Consider the following 21,958-nt stretch of genomic DNA (forward strand, 5'->3'; position numbering starts at 1 on the left):
GTAGGTAGGGCAGACACTCCATTCTTCCTTCTTCATCTCCCTAGTAGTTCTTTTTAACTTTGGTGTGGTGAAGAGAGGAGAGTGCAGCTCGATAATTCATCTGGTTTCACTTCCAATTCGATGAGAGAAGATGCTTGGGAGCTGGGGGGAGGCAGTCTGACAGGTAGGTCCTTCGGGGAACAGATCGTTACACAGTGGGAATTACCCAACAAACAGCAGTCTGATACTCTGGCCCTGAGGCCCTGTGTAGTCCTTAAGGATTAACTTCTACAAAAATGTAATGCAGTCTTCTACCACTCTACTGAGAGTCCCGAGGTAGAATTTAAAGTGCCCCAAACATCTAAAATATTGCTCAAAGGCTAAATTATATCTTTAGACCAGGCACTGTAGGGATGTGGTCCACACTGAAGCATATGACATAAAGTGACACTCATCATACTAAGCCCTTAGCGTTAAGCCTGAAGTCAATGGCCATTAAACATTGGATACTGTTTATTAACATTTTCACTTTGTGAGTTCCAAATATCTCTAACGGTCGATCAAGCGTGAGGTTTTTTTATTTATTTTTATTTTTATGTGACTATTACACAACAGGACAGATAACCTACACTGCCCTCAAACCAAGGCACACTGCTTGATAATTATCTATATTATCATTATGTTTCAACTTGTTAAATTGAAATAATTTTCTGACAAGTTTTAATTTCTAACAACAGTTTGAATTGAGGTGTGTTCCATCTCCTCCTTAATTCACATAGAAGTAGCCCATTTCAATGTTACGGACAATTACTTTTGAGGCATTACTGAGCCGGACAAGAGCCCAAGCACAAACTTTTTTATTCCTGGCACATTTTCCAGCTGGCGCCCGCATTGCATACTAATTATAAATTTGGACATGTGAGCATTCCTATCAAAGTAAGTGCCTTAATACCTTATCATTATAGTTTCTGTATATTATGTCATTTCTACCAAAGAAGGTTGTACTGATTATGAGCTAATGCTAAGCTAATTGGCAGTTAAGCTAATTGGCAGCTTTCTATGGTCAGAATGTGACAGTACCCCTCCCCCCCAAAGGTGCGGACTCCGAACACAAAAACCTAATCAACAAAAAAAACAGGGAGGGTTAGGGTGGGTGTCTAATGTTGGTGGCGGCTCTGGTGCAGGACGAAGAACCTTCTCATCCCGCATCGAAGGACGAAGAACCTCTATAGGAGGTGGCTCCGGTTCGGGGTGTAGCCCCCGCTCCGCCAGCTGATCCCTCCGCTTCCGTGTCACCGGACCGTCGCCGGAGGCTCCGGACTGGGGTCCGTCGCCGGAGGTTCCGGACTGGGGGCCGTCTCAGGAGGTTCCGGACTGCGGGCCGTCTCAGGAGGTTCCGGACTGCGGGCCGTCTCAGGAGGTTCCGGACTGCGGGCCGTCTCAGGAGGTTCCGGACTGCGGGCCGTCTCAGGAGGTTCCGGACTGGGGGCCGTCGCCGGAGGCTCCGGACTGGGGGCCGTCGCCGGAGGCTCCGGACTGGGGGCCGTCGCCGGAGGCTCCGGACTGGGGGCCGTCGCCGGAGGTTCCGGACTGGGGGCCGTCTCAGGAGGTTCCGGACTGCGGGCCGTCTCAGGAGGTTCCGGACTGCGGGCCGTCTCAGGAGGTTCCGGACTGGAAACCGTCGCCGGAGGCTCCGGACTGGGAACCGTCGCCGGAGGCTCCGGACTGGGGGCCGTCGCCGGAGGCTCCGGACCGTCGCCCGAGGCTCCGGACTGGGGGCCGTCGCCGGAGGCTCCGGACTGGGGGCCGTCTCAGGAGGTTCCGGACTGGGGGCCGTCTCAGGAGGTTCCGGACTGGGGGCCGTCTCAGGAGGTTCCGGACTGGGGGCCGTCTCAGGAGGTTCCGGACTGGGGGCCGTCTCAGGAGGTTCCGGACTGCGGGCCGTCTCAGGAGGTTCCGGACTGCGGGCCTTCTCAGGAGGTTCCGGACTGCGGGCCGTCTCAGGAGGTTCCGGACTGCGGGCCGTCTCAGGAGGTTCCGGACTGCGGGCCGTCTCAGGAGGTTCCGGACTGCGGGCCGTCTCAGGAGGTTCCGGACTAGGAACTGTCGCCGGAAGCTCTGGACTGGGAACTGTCGCCGGAAGCTCTGGACTAGGAACGCGCACTGGAGGCCTGATGCGTGGGGCTGGCACAGGTAGCGCCAGACTGGTAACACGCACCTCAGGGCGAGTGTGGGGAGCAGGAACAGGACACCCCGGACTGGGCAGGCGTACTGGAGGCCTGATGAGTGGGGCTGGCACAGGTGGCACCAGACTGGTAACACGCACCTCAGGGCGAGTGCGGGGAGCAGGAACAGGACACACCGGACTGGAGAGACTCACTGAAGGCCTAGTGCGTGGAGCCGGGACAGATGGCCCCAGACTGGTGACACGCACTTCAGGGCGAGTGCGAGGAGCAGGCACAGGGCGTACTGGGCTGTGGAGGCGCACTGGAGGTCTGGAGTGTAGGGCTGGCACAATCCGTCCTGGCTGGATGCTCACTTTAGCCCGGCAAGTGCGGGACGCTGGCACAGGACGCACTGGCCTGTGAATGCGCACTAGAGACACCGTGCGTATCACCGCAAAACATGGTGCCTGACAGGTCACACGCTCCCTCAAGTGAGTGCGTGGAGGAGACACAGGACGTACCAGACTGGGGAGGCGCACTGAAGGCCAGATGCGTGAAACTGGTGCATATGACACCAGACTGGTGTCACGCTCCTCAGCACGCCCGCTCTGCAGCGTTCTCAATGCCAACACCTCTCTCCGGAATCTTGCGTCGAGTTCCTCACTCGTCTCCCTGACTGGCTCTGGTTCACCCCTCAGCTCTCCACGGTAAGCACGAGGAGTTGGCTCAGGTCCCAAACCGGACTCCACAAAACTTCCCGTGTGCCCCCCCCGTCGTGCTTGCCTTGATGGTATAACGCCTCGTATTATCGCCGTTCTGCTCTCGCTGCGTCAATCTCCTCCTTTGGACGGCGATACTCCCCTTCCTGCCTCCAGGGTGTAACGGCTGTCTTCTGTAAAAATGGACCAAGGCGCAGCAGGTATGTGAATACTCATCTTTAATAAAAATAAAGGAGTAGAGCATCCACTTAACAATACAAACAATATATAAGACAGGAACAGTTTTGCAGGCACACAACACGCAGTGCAAAAACAACTACCCACAAAACCAAGTGACAAACATACTCCTACATATATGACTCCCAATCAGGAACAACGATCCCCAGCTGTTCCTGATCAGGAGTCACAAGACCAACACAGAACAATCACACACACAAGACTGCCACGTCCTGACCCCAAAACTACAACAACAGCTCCATCTGCTGGTCAGGACGTGACACAGGGTCCTTTCCCGTCCAATATTTCCTCCCATGTCCATTCCTGTTTACCACGCTGCTTGGTCCTTTGGTGGTGGGAGATTCTGAAGAATCTGAGTCTGAAGAATGGGACCAAAGCGCAGCGTGTGTATCGTTCCACATTTTATTATAACTGTGAAACTATGCAAGACATACAAATAAACTAATGAACAAAACAACAAACGAAGAGGTGACGAAGAGGTGCAACATACACTTACTCAAAATAATCTCCCACAAAACCTAGTGGGAAAACCAACAACTTAAATATGATCCCCAATTAGAGACAACGATGACCAGTGCCTCTAATTGGAGATCATCCCCCCCAAAAAAACATAGAAATACAGAAACTAGAACCCCACATAGAAATACAGAAACTAGAACCAACATAGAAATAATTAAACTAGACAAAACCCCCTGTCACGCCCTGACCTACTCTACCATAGAAAATAAAAGCTTTCTATGGTCAGAACGTGACAGTTATTTTTGAAATTTTTTTTATTTCACCTTTTATTTTTTATTTCACCTTTTATTTCAACCTTTTAAAATTTCACCTTTATTTCACCTTTAAAACAAAATTAGGTGAAGGGATGGTTCCCACATCTTTCAAGTAAATTTCCGGAAGTGAATGATGGTAGGTCACACACCCCCTTCAACATGCATACTGCAAACAGACCCAGCTCATTTTGTAACCTCTTATCTTTGGTTGACGCTAAAAAACTAAGGATGCACACAGACTACCCATCTCGGATTACTTTAGATTTTCTGAAAGTGTTTTACTCAATTATTTCGATCACTGGTGAGGTCAGCCGTCATGTGATGAATTGCAAATAGTAATTGCTATTAGCTAATTCATATTATGATTTCTGTCAGCCGAGAGTTAGCTAAATATGACTGCTTGTGTTAGGTCACTCTTTCCTCAGTTAGCGCTTTGACTAATGTAGCCTAAATTGTCCCGTTTGAATAAGAATTGTGTTACGCTGTCGCTACTTCTGTGAATGTCTGAACATTGCAACCAAAAATAAACTGCTCACATTGAGAACATAACTTTGTAAAGACTGTGTTTGTGCAAAATGTTTCTGTGAAGAAACAGTGTGGCCGGCTCAAACGCTGACTGTTGCGTCAATCGTAAATGGACGGTACACTAAATAAGTGTTCTAATCATACCAGTTTGAGCGTTGGCTGCTCGGACCAATATACAGTGATCACACCCGTGTGTTCGTACGTGTCAAAGTGTTAATGTCAGATGTGCTGTCATGGCCTGAGGATGAACTGTATGTATTCGCTTGTCAAATGCAGATCAGGAGAACACCACATCCTCAGAACTCACAATATATATAAATACAAATATATACTATATATAGATGATGTACATGTTTTATCTCTGTGATAGCGTTCTCCTGGCATCCGCCAAAACACAGATTCGTACGCCGGACTTTCAGATGGTGAAGCGTGATTCATTACTCCAGAGAATGCGTTTCCACTGCTCCAGAGTCCAATGGCGGCAAGCTTTACACCCCTGAAGCCAACGCATTGGCATCGCACATGGCGATATTAGGCTTGTCTGCGGCTGCTCGGCCAGGGAAACCTGAAGCTCCTGACGAACAGTTCTTGTGCTGACGTTGCTTCCAGAGGCAGTTTGGAACTCGGCAGTGAGTGTTGCAACCGAGGACACACAATGATTTCCGTGCTACGCACTTTAGCATGCGGTGGTCACGTTCTGTGTGGCTTGTGTGGCTTAGGTCTTCGCGGCTGAGCGAGTGTCCACATACTTTTGGTCATGTGGTGTATAACCAAACTGGAAAGGATGCTCAAGGATGTTCATTGATTACAAGGTAGGTAGCTCTTCACTAAAGAAGGGCTTCAACATCCTGTGTAGGTTTATACCAACCTCTCAGGCTCTCAAACAGTCTTGAGAGGTTTAGAGAGGGAGAAACCACTGCCAGCCTGCGTCATTAGCCTACAGTTTTGTATTTGTCGGTTTGTTTATGCCGTGAATGCCCCAGCATTTGTTGGGCAAAACAATGTGGCGGAAGTGGGGATTGAGTTATGTACATTGTCATCCTCTGGAAAAACAAATAAGCCATGTGAAGAAGGGGTAAGAGGCAAGCTGACGCACAACTGGTGTATGACAGTTCAATAGTTCAAGGTACATCTGAATGCAATCTATATCTGTTTCAGTGTATGCGATTGGTGGGCAGCATCCGCCACTTGACGACGCCCACGATGCCAGGCTTTGTTCCGGCTCTCCTGCTGGCAGCTCGTCAGTGGATCGTCCTCAAACATCGGTGTGTGTCTAACGTAAGCAAAGGAGGGAACTGCATCAAGGCAAACATGGGCCTCGCATCACGCGTGCTACAGCTAATGCTAAGTGATAGTCCGACAGAAACACCGTAATTATGAGGAATGCATGCTGCCTTGATTGTGTGCCGTTAATAAGATTTTTCCATGTCTAGCTACCTGAAGCGGTGCGTCAAGCTATTGCCGATGCCCGCTCGCTTAGAGAGGCAGTTTGGCAACTATGGCAGAAGCTGACAGGTTAATATGGGCTGTGGGAGCAATAATAACAAAGTGTGCATGTGTGTATGTGTGTGTGTGTCCATGGCAGTGTTTTACAGTGTGTGTGTGTGTGTGTGTGACAGGAGCCTCATCAGAAGCATGGTACTGTAGGAGTGGGTAGATGACAGCAGAGTGTGAGGAGGAGGACATAGGAGCAGGAGGGAGCTGTGTCTAATGAGCCAGCTAGAAACGACGGTCACTGGCTGGCTGGCACAGAGAAAGAAGAGAAGAGAGAGAATAAGTGAGGGACAGAGGGGAGAGAAAAAGGAGACAAAGACAGACAGAAATTGAGAGAGACCGAGAGAGAAACCGAGAGAGAGAGTCCATGAGTGAGGCAGAGTCCACGTCGCAGGTAATTTGAACATCTCATCTCACACCACTGTCTCATCTGGTGCAAAACTAAAGCCTGGGAAACTTCCCAGCAACCCCCTGCCGCCCCGTCGACTTGTCAAGCTGCGTTTTCCTTTCCCAAACTCCTGTAATTGAGCCGCCGGGCGCTTAAATCGTGCGCTCAGCGCGAGTCGGCCCATTTCCTGAACCGCAGCGAGGTGGGAGCAGACCAGGCACCTCTCGGGGAGTGCTTGCCTGCAGCCACACCGAAAGACTTTAAAAGAACGAGACTAACAACACTGAAAGACGTCATCAGCACTTCCGCTGCCGTAGGATCCTCATTGTTTTTACGCAAGTCATCCTACCTGAGCTATCAACAAAGCCAGAGCCACATCTTCATGAATGACGCAAAGTCTCGGGGGAGGTGATTAAAAACAAGTCTGAAAGCCTGCTGGATGTGCCATATCCTAGCATCAGATCATTAGTGACTTTGTTTCGTTCGGATGTCGAAGGTTTATTGAGAAAAAGTCCAGACCTGAGTTTGATTTTGTTTTTGTCTGTGCCGAAAAAGTCCAGACGGTGTACCGAATAGTGTTTTTACCCAATCATTCTCGAGGCGCTCCCTTGAGGGAGGTTGTGTTGGGCTCTTGCTGTGAGGGACATCAAACAGGCAAGGCAGAAGAGATATAGAGTGTTGGCCCATGAGATATAGCAGAGTCGATATACTGAAGGCCCCATATGTGGGGGCGAAGGTTGGTGTGGATGGGTTCCTGTGACATTATCCATTATCAGACGGGGCAAGATCAGACAGTTGTTAGCTCTACGCAGGCAGCAATCTGTACCACCCTGTTTGGGTCCATTAAAGCAGAGGTGCAGGTACAAACTGCAGGAGCGAAAACAACAGGAAACAGGTAAGATGTAGACACTCAGATTGGAGAGTGTACTGAGGTGCAAGTTGCAGAGCAAATACACACACAGACACTTTGATGGCCATTGTCTGGGACGTCAGACGCATCTGATCCATCCATCCCCTTTGATCAGCTCGGAAGTACCTCCACACCCAATTAGGCTCAATCCATTCCAGTCATGTATTATTCAGCTTCATTACAAGCCATTACTCCTTATGTGTCCTTCACACACACACACACACACACACACACACACACACACACACACACACACACACACACACACACACACACACACACACACACACACACACACACACACACACACACACACACACACGCGCGCACACACACACACACACACACGTCTCAGATGATGAGTCACAGTCAGGACAGGGAGGCAATCGATCAATCTCAGGTGGGTTTGTGTATGAGTGTGCATGCATATGGAGGTTGTTCTCTCATTGAGATGATATTGTAAACACAAGGGTATTTAGCAAACAGTCGAGCTCCACTGACCAGACCTTGGAGTAGACCAGACAGACAATCGAGGTCCTTTGATTCAGAAAACAACTGCTTCTGCTTGTTGATGCCTGTCATTATGGCCAGCGTTATTAGGACAGAGAAAATACTGCTGCTGGCTCAGAGATCCTGCTCTGTATTCTTTGCCTGGACAGAGGGCAAGCCAATTTTTTATTTTTTTTACCTGTTGGGGCCACCTCTTCCCGTTCGGATCCCGGTAACGGGATTGCTTGACAAGATACATGGCGCGAAATTCAAAACAGCAAAAATCTAATAATTTAAATTTCTCAAACAATCAACTATTTTACACCCTTTGAAAGATAAACATCTCTTAATCTAACTACGTTGTCCGATTTCAAAAAAGCTTTACGGCGAAAGCATAAAGTTAGATTATGTTAGGACAGTACATTGACAAAACATTACACACAGCTATTTTCAAAACAAAGACAGGCGTCACCAAAAGCAGAAAACCAGCTAAAATTATGCACTAACCTTTGACAATCTTCATCAGATGACACTCCTAGGACATTATGTTAGACAATACATGCATTTTTTGTTCTATCAAGTTCATATTTATATCCAAAAACAGCATTTTACAATGGCGGTGATGTTCAGAAAATATTTAGCCTCCAAAACTGCCGGTGAACAGCGCTACAATTTACAAAATTGCTAATCGAAAACATTGGTAAAATATAATATTGTCATTCAAAGAATTATAGATTAACATCTTGTGAATGCAACCGCATTGCCAGATTTCAAAATAACTTTACTGGGAAATCACACTTTGCAATAAACGAGGTACTATGCTCAGAAAAATAGGCTAGGCGATACAGACTAGCGTCATCTTGGAGTCATCTAAAATCAAATATACTATTGGAAATATTCTCTTACCTTTGATTATCTTCATCAGAAGGCACTTCCAGGAATCCCAGGTCCACAACAAATGTTGTTTTGTTCGAAGAAGTTCATAATTTATGTCCAAATAGCTCCTTCTTGTTAGCGCGTTCCGAAGGCTACTCAGAATGTACGAAGCGCGCGGAACATGTCGCCACGAAAGTCCATTCTTTTTTTATTTACGTTTGTTCAAACATGTCAAGCGTTGTATAGCATAAATCTTTAGGGTCTTTTTCAATCAGAACTTCAATAATATTCAAGGCGGACGATTGCATTGTCTTACAAAATGTTTCGGAACGAAAGAGTACCCACATGCACGCGCATCATAGTAGTAATGGCCCTCCCCCTATGACAAACTTTCCAGGCCTCTCGTTCGGTCAGTTTTAACAGGAGAAGCTAAATGAATCCTAACTCACTGTGTGTTTCATAGGGAAAGGCTTGAAAGTGATTCCACACATCAGATTTCCACTTCCTGTTAGGATTTGTCTCAGGGTTTTGACTGCCATATGAGTGCTGTTATAGTCACAGACACCATTCAAACAGTTTTAGAAACTTTAGAGTGTTTTCTATCCAAATCTAATAATAATATGCATATTCTCGTTTCTGGGCAAGAGCAGTAACCAGTTTAAATCGGGTACGTTTTTTATTTTTATCCGGCCGTGAAAATACTGCCCCCTAGCCCCAACAGGTTTTAACAAGATTCTCTCTAACAAGATTTTCTTTCTCTCTCTCTCTCTCTCTCTCTCTCTCTCAAAACACCGGTTGTTTGAAAGATTTTCTCTCTCTCTCTCTCTCTCTCTCTCTCTCTCTCTCTCTCTCTCTCTCAAAACACCGGTTGTTTGAAAGGGGAGAGGATATGCTCTGATGAGGCATCTGTAGCTTTACTCTCTCCATGTCACCCCCCTGAGGTGTGTGTGTGTTTCTGCCTGTGTGTGTGCAAACGGGCAGGCATCTATCTACCCTAAACGGCTGTCCGTTTGGTGTGCCACGTCCCGCTAACTGCATGATTAAAACCCTCTTAAACTCTCCCTAAATCCTGTTTACTGTCTACTAGTCACACCCAGGGCCCCAATGGTACCCCCCTGGCCCCATCCCTATACCTCCAGCCCCGTACCTCCCGGCCATGAGCCCTAGCTCTCAACTTGCCCCTTGACCCAAGCCGGCAATGCATTACTCTTGCCGATCAATTGATAGATTGGCCCTGTCGGATCGGTCTGTAACCAATTCAGACGATACTGATGATTCAGCCAGGGAGCTCCGGGCCGCAGTCACCAATCACTGATCAGCAGCGCTGCCCGACAGGTATGGACATTTGCCTGTCACTTGGACCTAATTTATTGCTGACTACCACCATTGATTAACCTTGCCTTGTGGACCGCCGCAGTCCGAGGAGTCTGCAACGATTATTGGAGTGAATGGAGCAGGGAGAGTGGGAAATAATGATATTAACAGTGTTGTGTGTGTTCAGACTAGTACAGTAAACTTTACTAAAGGTGGGGTGTTATAAGAAAATCTGTAACCTTTGGTCTTTGGACGAATAACCTATGGACATTTTTCAGTCATTGGATGACTACTCAGCAACATGCCAGGGACAGGTGCAGGTCCACATACCATAGGTTGAGAAGCACACTGAACTATATGGCTATATTGCTTTATCACTGCTTCTCTTAGTGTGTTAACCTGTTGGGTCTAGGGGGCAGCATTTGCACGTCTGGATAAAAAAAATGTACCCGATTTAATCTGGTTACTAATCCTACCCAGTAACTAGAATATGCATATACTTATTATATATGGATAGAAAACACTCTAAAGTTTCCAAAACTGTTTGAATGGTGTCTGTGAGTATAACAGAACTCATTTGGCAGGCAAAACCCTGAGACATTTTCTGACAGGAAGTGGATACCTGATGTGTTGTATTGACTTTAAACCTATCCCATTGAAAAACACAGGGGTTTAGGAATATTTTGGCACTTCCTATTGCTTCCACTAGATGTCACCAGCCTTTACAAAGTGTTTTGAGTCTTCTGGAGGGAGATCTGACCGAACAAGAGCCATGGAACGGTGATGTCCCATTAGACACCTGGCGCGCTAGTTCATGTTGGGTACCCTCGTTCCAATACGTTATAAAAGAGTATGCATTCGTCCACCTTGAATATTATTCATGTTCTGGTTAAAAAAGGCCCTAATGATTTATGCTATACAACGTTTGACATGTTTGAACGAACGGAAATATATTTTTCCCCTCGTTCATGACGAGAAGTCCGGCTGGCTTACATCATGTGCTAACGAGACGGAGATTTTTGGACATAAATGATGAGCTTTTTTGAACAAACTACATTCGTTATGGACCTGTGATACCTGGAAGTGACATCTGATGAAGAGAATCAAAGGTAATGGATTATTTACATAGTATTTTCGATTTTAGATCTCCCCAACATGACGTCTAGTCTGTATCGCAACGCGTATTTTTCTGGGCGCAGTGCTCAGATTATTGCAAAGTGTGATTTCCCAGTAAGGTTATTTTTAAATCTGGCAAGTTGATTGCGTTCAAGAGATGTAAATCTATAATTCTTTAAATGACAATATAATATTTTACCAATGTTTTCTAATTTTAATTATTTAATTTGTGGTGCTGACTTGACTGCCGGTTATTGGAGGGAAACGATTTCCTCAACATCAATGCCATAGTAAAACGCTGTTTTTGGATATAAATATGAACTTGATAGAACTAAAAATGCATGCATTGTCTAACATAATGTCCTAGGAGTGTCATCTGATGGAGATTGTAAAAGGTTAGTGCATCATTTTAGCTGGTTTTATGGTTTTGGTGACCCTGTCTTTGACTTGACAAAACATTACACACAACTCTTGTAAATGTACTGTCCTAACATACTCTAAATTTATGCTTTCGCTGTAAAACCTTTTTGAAATCGTAAAACGTGGTTAGATTAAGGAGATGTTTATCTTTCAAATGGTGTAACATAGTTGTATTTTTGAAAAATTTGAATTTTGACATTTATTTGGATTCAAATTTGCCGCTCTTGAAATGCACCTGCTGTTGATGGAGTGCACCACGGGTGGCACGCTAGCGTCCCACCTAGCCCCAAGAGGTTAAGTGACTATTTCAGAGGCCACATACAGCCCCCTTTCCTCCAGGTGTGACCGTGTCCACACTGTCCACTTAGCAATCCACACCACCCTCATCCAATCACAGGAAGAAGACGCCTGACACAGAGACCGTCAAGTGTCCGAGCAACAGAGGTTCACCGGTGGCGTTTAAGACCTGTCAAATCCCTCTCGAGAGGTTGTGTTTGAAGAGGGGACCACCTCGCCACTTTATTTACCCGTGTTTGCTCTCACGCTTACTGCCGTTTACCCACAATCCCCTATCAATGGGCACTGCAATCAACCACCTGTCTGTCAGAGCCCACGGAAGAACAAATACAACTCTGGGGTGCATCCGAAATGGTACCCTATACTCTATATATAGATGTAGGATCTTCATTTGAGCACCCTGTAACAGGATAACTATCCTGAAATGCAGGTTTTAAATGGCTTCTGAAGTTTGTAATTTCCACTTAGACATTTCAGACTTGATTTTCCCTTACAAAAAATGCATCAACCCCTACAAAATGTCCATTCATTATAATCCACATAATAATTCACATTTCCTGTTTCTGCAGGATTATTTTCCTGCTATTGCAGGATTATTTTCCTACTGTAGCAAAGTGGCTCAAATTAAGATCCAACATCTGTAGCGCACTAAGTTTTCCCAGGAAGTTGTGAAACAAAAGTTTTTGTCATTTTTCCCATTCATCGAGCTTAGGCTACAGTATATCTTCCCTTCCTTCAACCTGTCCAACGTTTTCCTTTTTTCGAAATGCTTACTCAAACAAACGCCTTTAAGAACATAATCCTGTGAATCTCCTATGTGTGATGGCTTATGCTCTCCTTCCTTCCTTCCCTCGCTCCTCTCATCTCTTGGTTCGCATCGATGGGCCGCGGAACAGGTGTCATTTGTGGCCACTAAGCCATTGGCAAGTCCACTCTGTATCGATCCTTCACAGTATCAATTCTGCTTCTGGCAGTGGCCCAGCGCGATAATCGATGGATGCTCACCACACTAATCTAACGTGTGTTTTGCCTGGGCCTGTAAGGCCTTCAACATACTACTCTGGAAGCTATCTGGGGGGATATTAATCAAAGCGTATTGCTTCATAACACAATGTGAACTGGTGGTAGTGGTATTCATCTTACAGCCCAGCTCCTGTGTACCTTCATCTGTATATGTTTTGTTTATATCATGATGTGTATTGTCTGTGTCATTGTGTGTTTTGTCTGTGTTATTGTGTGTTTTGTCTGGTATTATTGTGTGTTTTGTCAATATTATTGTGTGTTTTGTCAATATTATTGTGTGTTTTGTCTGTATTATTGTGCATCTCGCTGTCTTTGTTTGCATCTCTGTCTTGGACAATATGTGTCTGGTCTGTTTGTTTTCTAAGACTGTGTTTACTTTCTATTTACACAGAGTGTAGAAAATATTCAGAACACCTTCCTAATATTGCCCTCAAAACAGCCTCAATTCGTCGGGGAATGGACCCTATGTCACGATCGCTATCTTCGAACTCCCGATCATAAATAAACCAAGGCGCAGCGTGCATGGAATTCCACATCTTTTTTAATGAACATGAAACTCATCAAAAACAACAAACAGGAGGAAAACGAAAACGTGACGTTCTGGGGCTGCTCAAAGGCAGTTACACAAAAACAAGATCCCACAACTCAAGGAGGGAAAAAGGGCTGCCTAAGTATGGTTCCCAATAAGAGACAACGATAGACAGCTGCCTCTGATTGGAAACCATACCTGGCCAAAACATAGAAATAAAATACATAGAATGCCCACCCGCGCAGGATATACTGGGCCGTGGAGGCGCACTGGAGGTCTGGAGCCTATGGCTGGCACAACCTGTCTTTGCTGGATGCTCAACCTAGCATGACAACTGCAGGGCGCGGGCACAGATGGCACCGGCCTGTGAATGCGCACTGGCGACACAGTGCACATCACCGCATAACACGGTGCTTGCCTCGTCACTCGCTCCCCACGGTAAGCACGGGGAGTTGGCTCAGGTCTCCACCCTGACTCTGCCAAACTCCCCGTGTGCCCCCCCTCTCGTGCTTCCGTCGATGTTGGTTCTCCCCGGTCCAGCTCCTCTTCCCAGTAAGCGCACGGTTCCCAATAAGAGACAACGATAGAAAGCTGCCTCTGATTGGAAACCATACCTGGCCAAAACATAGAAATAAAATACATAGAATGCCCACCCCATATCACACCCTGACCTAACTAAACAGAGAAAAATGTCTCTCTCAGGTCAGGGCGTGACACCCTACAAGGTGTCGAAAGCGTTCCAATAGGGATGTTGGCTCACGCTGACTCCAATGCTTCCCACATTTGTGTTAGGTTGGCTGGATGTCCTTTGGGTGCTAGACCATTCTTGATACACACAAGAAAACTGTTGAGCGTGAAAAACCCAGCTGTGTTGCAGTTCTTGACACATTCAAACCGGTGTGCCTGGCACCTACTACCATACCCCGTTCAAAGGTACTTCAATATTTTGTCAGGCCCACTCACCCTCTGAATGGCACACATACACAATCCATGTCTCAGTTGTCTCAAGGCTTAAAAATCATTCTTTCTTCTCCCATTCATCTAAACTGATCGAAGTGGATTTTGACATCAAGGAAATAACAGGTTTTACTAATGTTTCGTGGACTCAATGTATATATAACTGTGTCTGCGCTTCGACGTTTTGGCTCTCTGCATCATTCACAGCAGACTTAGGTACAAATAGTACCTGTATTTCTTTCAAATAGTTTAAGCATTTGATCGTGCATGTCTGGAAACAAGAGACTGAAGCCTTAATAGACCCCAAGAATGAAAACCTGCTGTTATCTAGCTTTCAATACCACAGCTATTACCATTACCAGACAACAGGACACACTGAACAGTCAGAAATGCGCTGTATTTAACGTTTCAATTTCCACTGTTTGTTAGCCTATTTTGTTAATTTCCTTTCCAAAATATCAAACCTAATTATTCATTTATGAAACATTGACATGCCCTCTAGCCCTCTCGATGCAAAAGCAGCTTTACCTAAAATATTACTGTTTAACTTCATTAGTTTCATGAGTTTCAGTTGGGAAGACTACAGCTTAGGTGACTTAAAAGAGCTCCTGGCAATCCTACCACAGACGAGAGAGAAACAAAGAGCAAAATGTTACCACATCTTCCTACTGTTTAGCCAAACGAGTGTAAAGCAACCTCAGTCACAACTGTGCCAGAGCTTATGAGCGGGAGAGCTGGGGGGAGAGTGGACAATTCCTTCAGTTCCTCGCTAAATTTGTGAAATGTATCAAATTCTTCATCTTTTAGTTGTTCAGAAGCATCTGAATTATTTCCTATGGCTGTCCCGCTCATAGATATCATTTATTCTCAGTGGAAATAGTACGTGAAAATGAAACAAATTTCAAACGCAACTTGTCGTCACCACAACACAAAATCAAAGCTTTTCTGTCACAGAGTATGTTCGCTATAGCTCACCTTTTTTTGGTATCAATTTATTTGGATAGTCCCAAATAGATTGTTTGTAATTCGGTAGATGTTCAACTAACTGTCAACAAAATTTTGACTAACTATCTAGTAATCCTAACCCTCGCCTTAACCCTAGCTTAACCTAACCCTTATGCTAACGCTAAACTTAAATGTAACCCTTAACCGTAACTCTAAAAAGCTGTGGCATATCAAAAGAGTTGGAATTGATAGTTTAGACATCTGTAATCACCTATAAGGGACTATCAAAATGAAGTGTGCGATTAAGATCACTTCATTCGTCAAATTACACACAAGGTCCAATGGAAATTTGACTTCCATTTTATCGCAATCCCGCCCGAAAGACCTACAGGGAGCATGCCATACTTTGGCACCTGTGGAGCAGTTGTTGTGGTGGGTAAGTGCCTTGCTCAAGGGCACAACGGCAGGTGATTGCATCTAGGATTTTGATATCAGCAACCCTCTGGTTGCCAGCTCACTTCCCGCCAGATTTTTCCCATCAGACCTGGAATTAGAAGTTGCAACCCTCCGATTGTTAGCTGGCCTCTCTAACCACTAGGCTACCTGCCGCCTATGAACTATCCTTCTAACTGTCACAGACAGAATGGAGGCAACTCAGAACACATATTTGTTGTCCCCATGCCTGTGTTTCTACTGTGAGATTGTGGGTGGCCATTGCTTTGGTAAACACACTAGTTGGGCCCAGGGGACGATGGTAGTACTGATGAGCTACTTAGGATCAACGAGGGATTCAAAAGCCTCTAAGCCCGAGCTCTCTGCTTCTGCTAATGACTACAAAAGCTGACAGAGAGAGAGAGAGAAAGAGGAGGAGGACATAAAGAGAAAGAAAGAGGAGGGAAAGAGAACATTCAGAGGGACCCTCCTCAAGGACTAGGGCCCTTTAAGTAATAACTGACAACTAATTGCACCACGGCCACCACCACCACTGAAACTTCATTCATGATCCCCTTAATATATCCAAAATGGCCACCCAATCACAAAACTAAGCCCAGTAGGCCAAACCAACACAAGGCCGAAATTACACAATAGAGCCCCCCATTTCGGCTCGGGTTGCAGTGAAGTCTATGGATGCTGAGCACAGCAAAGCACACCTGGTGCAGTGAGTGAAACACATGAATGCACCGTGGCTGCGGCCAGCCCGCCTTCACTGCAGTAACTCACCTCCAAAGTCAAGGCCATTAGGGGGTTATCTAACGGCCCAACCAGGGGGTCGGTAACTGCTCTGCAGTCGGGGGTTATGGACTGAGGAGATTTATAGGGAGGAAAGATGCTGGGAGCCAACATGACGATCTTGTCTCTCGTGTCACGCTGTGCACATCACATTACAGTCCACTATCACACTGTAGAATAGAGGAGGATGGATTTCAACAGAGTAAAACTAGAGAAGTGTGAAAGTTAGTGGTAAACGGGAGAGTGGGGAATTGTCTGGAGCTGAAAGAAGAATAGATGGGGCAATGAGTTGAGTGGAGTGGAGCTGTGGTGTGTGTGTGTGTGTGTGTGTGTGTGTGTGTGTGTGTGTGTGTGTGTGTGTGTGTGTGTGTGTGTGTGTGTGTGTGTGTGTGTGTGTGTGTGTGTGTGTGTGCGTGCGTGGTTATAGTGACATTTTTAACAAGATTTAGAAGGGAGAGAACATGAGTGGTACAAACTGTAGCAGCTTGTGTATCTGAGGAAATGTGTGTGCGTGTTTATATGAGATAAACCCAAAATCCTCTTCGAGGGGGTTCTCACATTGTTCATGTACTCGCTCAGCAGGTCTTGCAGGGCCTGCCGGACGGCGTTGCACTCAGCCACGATGCGCTCGCGGCGGTCGTCGCGGGTGCAGGACGAGTCGGCCATGAGGGCGGCGCCACTGATGATGCTCTCCAGGCGCTCCTCCAGGGAGGGGCGGAAACGCGCCTCGCTGAACGTCAGCGGGTCCAGGATGATCTTGTTCTGATCGGGAGGAAAGGAGAGAGGGAGGTCAGAAACAGGCTAACCAAGGGTCAACTTCTGAATGCTATTGCACTTCAGAACTTTGTACCCAAAGAGACTGTTTAGTATTCAGAGTGGAGCATGTCACTCCTTTATCTTATTAACCAAAGGTTAAGTGTTGGATACCCAATTTTATGTAAGCCCTGTTGGGTTAGATTGTTTACAAGAATGATGAACACATGGAAGTGCATGTTAGCATTTCCACGCCAGAATCACCCATGAAAAGCTACCATCTACATTCAAGATGACTTTGCCACCAGTACTAAACATAATACATTTGAAAACAAAAGACACAGATAAAGATCTGAGAAACACATGAGAGAGAGAGATAGAGAGAGAGGGAGGGAGAGAGAGGTCAGTTTAAGCTATGTTTCTGCTGTCAACCATGAGTTACATAAAAAAATATATCTTAGCTGTTTGTTTGGAACAGGTTGTCGCCGAAATATATTATTGGTAACAAAGGCTTATGTCTGAGGTACACAGAGTCATGTACACCCTTATGGTTTTCATAATGACTGTAATAATACACATAATAATAATACTGGACTGACCCATGTCTAAGGCCACCATCGCCCAACAAAAAGAGAGAGAGAGAGAGAGAGAGAGAGAGAGAGAGAGAGAGAGAGAGAAAAAAAAAACTGAAAACAGGAAAAAGAGAGAATTTGGGACCAATAGAAAGAGGGGGAAAGAGAGGACTTGGGACCAATAGAAAGAGGGGGAAAGAGAGAATTTGGGACCAATAGAAAGAGGGGGAAAGAGAGGACTTGGGACCAATAGAAAGAGGGGGAAAGAGAGGACTTGGGACCAATAGAAAGAGGGGGAAAGAGAGGACTTGTACGACAGCAGGCGGCAGTAGCCCATTTCAATGTATTACCGACAGTCTCTGTCAGGGAGAGAGAGAGAAAAAAAATGAAAGAAAGAAAGATAGATAGAAAGAAAGGGAGAAAGATCGTAAAGAAAGAAAGAAAGATCGAAAGAATGAGAGAAACAGAGAGTGCCACAACAGCAGGACGTAGTTACAGGTAGGGAGTGTAACAAAGAGTGTAACAAAGCTAGAAAACACATTTGGCAGTGATAGAAGATGGCTCAGTGCAATCTGTCAGCGCCAAGGTGGTAAAGCCAGAGGCTGAGAGCGGAGGGAAGGTCACCTTCAAGCTTAGCTTCAGGGTCCTAGTACCAGACCCTTACACCCCCCTCCCCGCCTGCTTTATGGGGTCTTTAAGCACAGAGTGAGGAGACACAGGGGCCCCGGCTTTTATTATTGGAAGTAGCCGCAAAATATACTTTTTTATGATCTGTACAGCAGGTAAGAACAAAAATTACCATTTTGATGGAGAAGGTATTACGTTTTACGGCCGTACAATTTCAATATCCCATTCCGCAGCAGTTTGTGGTGCGGTGGAGTTTTTAAGAGGGAGAAGCCACGCCGGGTAGGCAGCGTTTATTAGTAAAGAGGTGTCTAAATTCCTTAGGTATGTGTGTTTGTGTGTGTTTATATCGGTTGTACTGCACATTATGGTTGAAAACAGTTCCAGTCGGGCATTGTTGAAAACAAAATACAGTGCCGTTCAATGACTACTGTCTTCAAATGTTTTGCGAGGGCCTAATTTGTTTCGGTCGCAGCTAGACGGCATCTATTTTCCACAAAGCGAGTTAGCCACAATGTCTAGTCTAGCAACTGAAGCCTATTCTAAATAACAGCAGGGTGCTATCACATTGACGGGAGACACAGAGCACACACACATTTAACATTTACATTTTAGCCATTTAGCAGACTCTGTTATCCGGAGCCACTTCCACACGCACACAGACTGAGAGACATCGAGCTGGTGGCCTTGTCTGAAACCTTGAAGTGGCAACCCAGCCCTATGAGTGGGACACCCATTCCAGGCCATTGCTCTGTGTGTGCGAGAACGAGAGCAACAACACAGATGGTACTAGACATGGCGTGTCGAGAGTCATATAGTCATATCCATCTCCTTCCTGCCCATAACGCTCCATAATTATCACTGTTTTCTCTGCCTTAATGTCATCTCATCTTGTATCTTATTAAGAGTCTCCGGCTTCACAGGCTTGGTAAGCACAATCCATTGGCTTCGGGAGGACATTACCAAGACAGTGAGCCTTAAGAATGGGGCTAGATGGTTGCGTATCGAACAAACATGCTAGCCACGCGAAAAGGCGATGGCATGCTTTCCGGTAATACAGGCATTCATTAAAGTTTGCCTTATCTCGTTTTCTTCAATGTGGGAAAGAGGAGAGGGGGATGGAGGGAAGAATGGGAATGCCCAGCATCAGTAGAGCTAGAGGCAGCCTGGATGAAACTGGCTGCAATCAGAGGCGTATTGTCTTTCTTACGTTTCAGTGTTGCACGACGTGGAACCGCTCTGCCACCCTTGTTCGGGGTGACACTGTTGTTATTTCTTTTTTAGTTACATTTCCACGGTTTATTCATGGGCGCAGAATATTTACAGAAGCAATTTAGGTTGAAGTCGGTCTCTCTCACCGCTTGCATCAGGGTTTAACGGAGGCCGCCGCCGTAGCCCGCCGCCGTAGCCCGCCGCCGTAGCCCGCCGCCCATGAGCTAAGCTACATTACATGAGATGGTTCTGATTTGTAAATAAACCAAAAAATGTAAACAAAAAAACATCCCCAAAAAGCAGTCCGCAGTAGTGCCCTGCCTTAGCATCCATAACAAAACTAAAATGTCTGTTTTTGGGGCAGTAGTAGCAGAAGCAAGTGAATGGCAACAGTGAGTTGCGTTCAGAGCCTGGCCAGTGAGCTACATTCAGGCTCCACTCAGGCCTCTAATCCTGGGCAGGGTGACAGGCTGATTGTCAGACGACACATAAGAAAGACAGGCAGGGGGAGGGAGAGAGAGAGAGAGAGAGAGAGAGAGAGAGAGAGAGAGAGAGAGAATATGGGATGAATTCAGCCACAGCGAGGGGGATGAGATGAATAAAGATAGAAAGAGAGAAAGGGAAAGAGAGAAAGAGAGAGAGAGAAAGAAAGAGAGTGAGTGAAGAGGAGAGAAAGAGGGTCTGAGACAGAGAAAAAGAGGGGAGAGAGAAAGGACTCGTGAGACAGCAGGACAGTAGTGCCTCTGTTCATATTACTAATGACACTCACTCTCTCAGGTACCTCTAATACTACCCTGCCTCCTATACAAGCCCTGGCCTACATTCACATTCACTGGTTGGCGCCTCAGGAACCCAAATACTGAATCCCTGATTCCCCAAGGGACTCATTTTATCAGTTACATTTGACAGTTTAAGTCTGTATAGAAGTTTGTGTCCTAGTTTAAAAGGCAATGAGGTCCTTTATCTACTTCCACAGAGTCAGATGAACTTGTGGATGTCATTGTTATGTTTCTTTATCCAGTTTAAAGGAAGTTAGAGGTAGTGTCACAAGCCAGTGTTAACTAGTGTTAGGGCAATGACTGGAAGTCTATAGGTATATGTTAGCATGCTAGTAGATCCCATAGACTTCCAGTCATTGTGCTAATTCTAGTTAGGATTGGCTCGCGAAACTACCTTCAACTACCATTGCCAAAATCCTGAAGTATCCATTTAAGACCATGTGGCAGAAAGAAATACCTACAGTAGCTACCATCCAATTAGGATATGTCCAATTGTTGTCTTCACTGGTGAAATACTAAAAAAAGGTGTCTGAGTTACACTGGCCAGGCATGAATCATTTTATGTGCACTCAGATATTGCAGGATCAACTTTTATACAGTGACTATGTCTATGTTCATCTTAAGTATTCCGGGAACTGAAGTACTCTTGATCATCATACAGATCATCAAGTCGAAAGTTTGCATACACTTAGGTTGGAGTCATTAAAACTCGTCTTTCAACCACTCCACACATTTCTTGTTAATAAACTATAGTTTTGGCAAGTCGGTTAGTACATCTACTTTGTGCATGACACAAGTAATTTTTCTAACAATTGTTTACTGACAGATTATTTCACTAATAATTCACTGTATCACAATTCCAGTTGGTCAGAAATGTACATACACTAAGTTGACTGTGCCTTTAAACAGCTTGGAAAGTTCCCGAAAATTATGTCATGGCTTTAGAAGCTTCTGATTGACATCATTTGAGTCAATTGGAGGTGTACCTGTGGATATATTTCAAGGCCTACCTTCAAACTCAGTGCCTTGTGAAAAACTGATTTTAAATGTTTTTGGCTAAGGTGTATGTTTCAGGAAACTAGGCGTATGTTGCGGGTTTATCCAAATAAGATATTGGGCAAAAATGCCTTCTCGAACATGCGAACTTTCATGTGCCTTAATAACAAACTTGTATGCCATCTGTAAATATGAACACAATTATTAAATTACGAGCCTAGTTAGTTTAGCCAAAGAAAAAGTCAGCAACCTTACTGCTAGCCATGATTGGCTGAGATAATAAGTGGGCTGGACATGCCGAGAGATGAGTTTGGATTGGTCTGCCATATAGCAAGCTCCTGTCTATTTGAGCTGGTCAGTGTGTCTAGGTAATCCTGTCTTACGCTGCTTTTTTTAATGTATTGTGTATTAAAACGGAATAAGTGTTGCTCTCCTCTTTCTGGAGGACTGAGTTTTTAAAATCAGTGGAATTCGAGTATGATAGCTAATGGGATGGAGAAAACACTAGTCTCCGGATTATATCTTCAAACTAAGAGCAACCATGGCATCCAACAGAAGACGCGTCCAACCATGAATGATGTACACGGGTAAGATAGTCTAGCTAGCTACCGAGATGCGCAGCAGTCTAAGGCACTG

The 21,958-nt window shown here is 45.6% G+C and overlaps 1 protein-coding gene across 2 annotated transcripts in view; it reads right to left on the reverse strand.

The window, feature by feature from the left end:
- LOC106609934 (catenin alpha-2) overlaps positions 1-21,958 on the reverse strand; it is a 756,904-nt gene that overhangs the window by 485,769 nt on the left and 249,177 nt on the right. For both annotated transcript variants that reach the window (XM_045722643.1, XM_045722644.1), the window contains exon 7: positions 16,945-17,148. In XM_045722643.1, coding sequence (XP_045578599.1) covers positions 16,945-17,148 — 204 coding nt within the window. The remainder of the gene's footprint in view (positions 1-16,944; positions 17,149-21,958) is intronic.

The sequence above is a fragment of the Salmo salar genome, chromosome ssa08 (assembly GCF_905237065.1).
Source record: "Salmo salar chromosome ssa08, Ssal_v3.1, whole genome shotgun sequence".
Taxonomy (NCBI): Eukaryota; Metazoa; Chordata; class Actinopteri; order Salmoniformes; family Salmonidae; genus Salmo; species Salmo salar.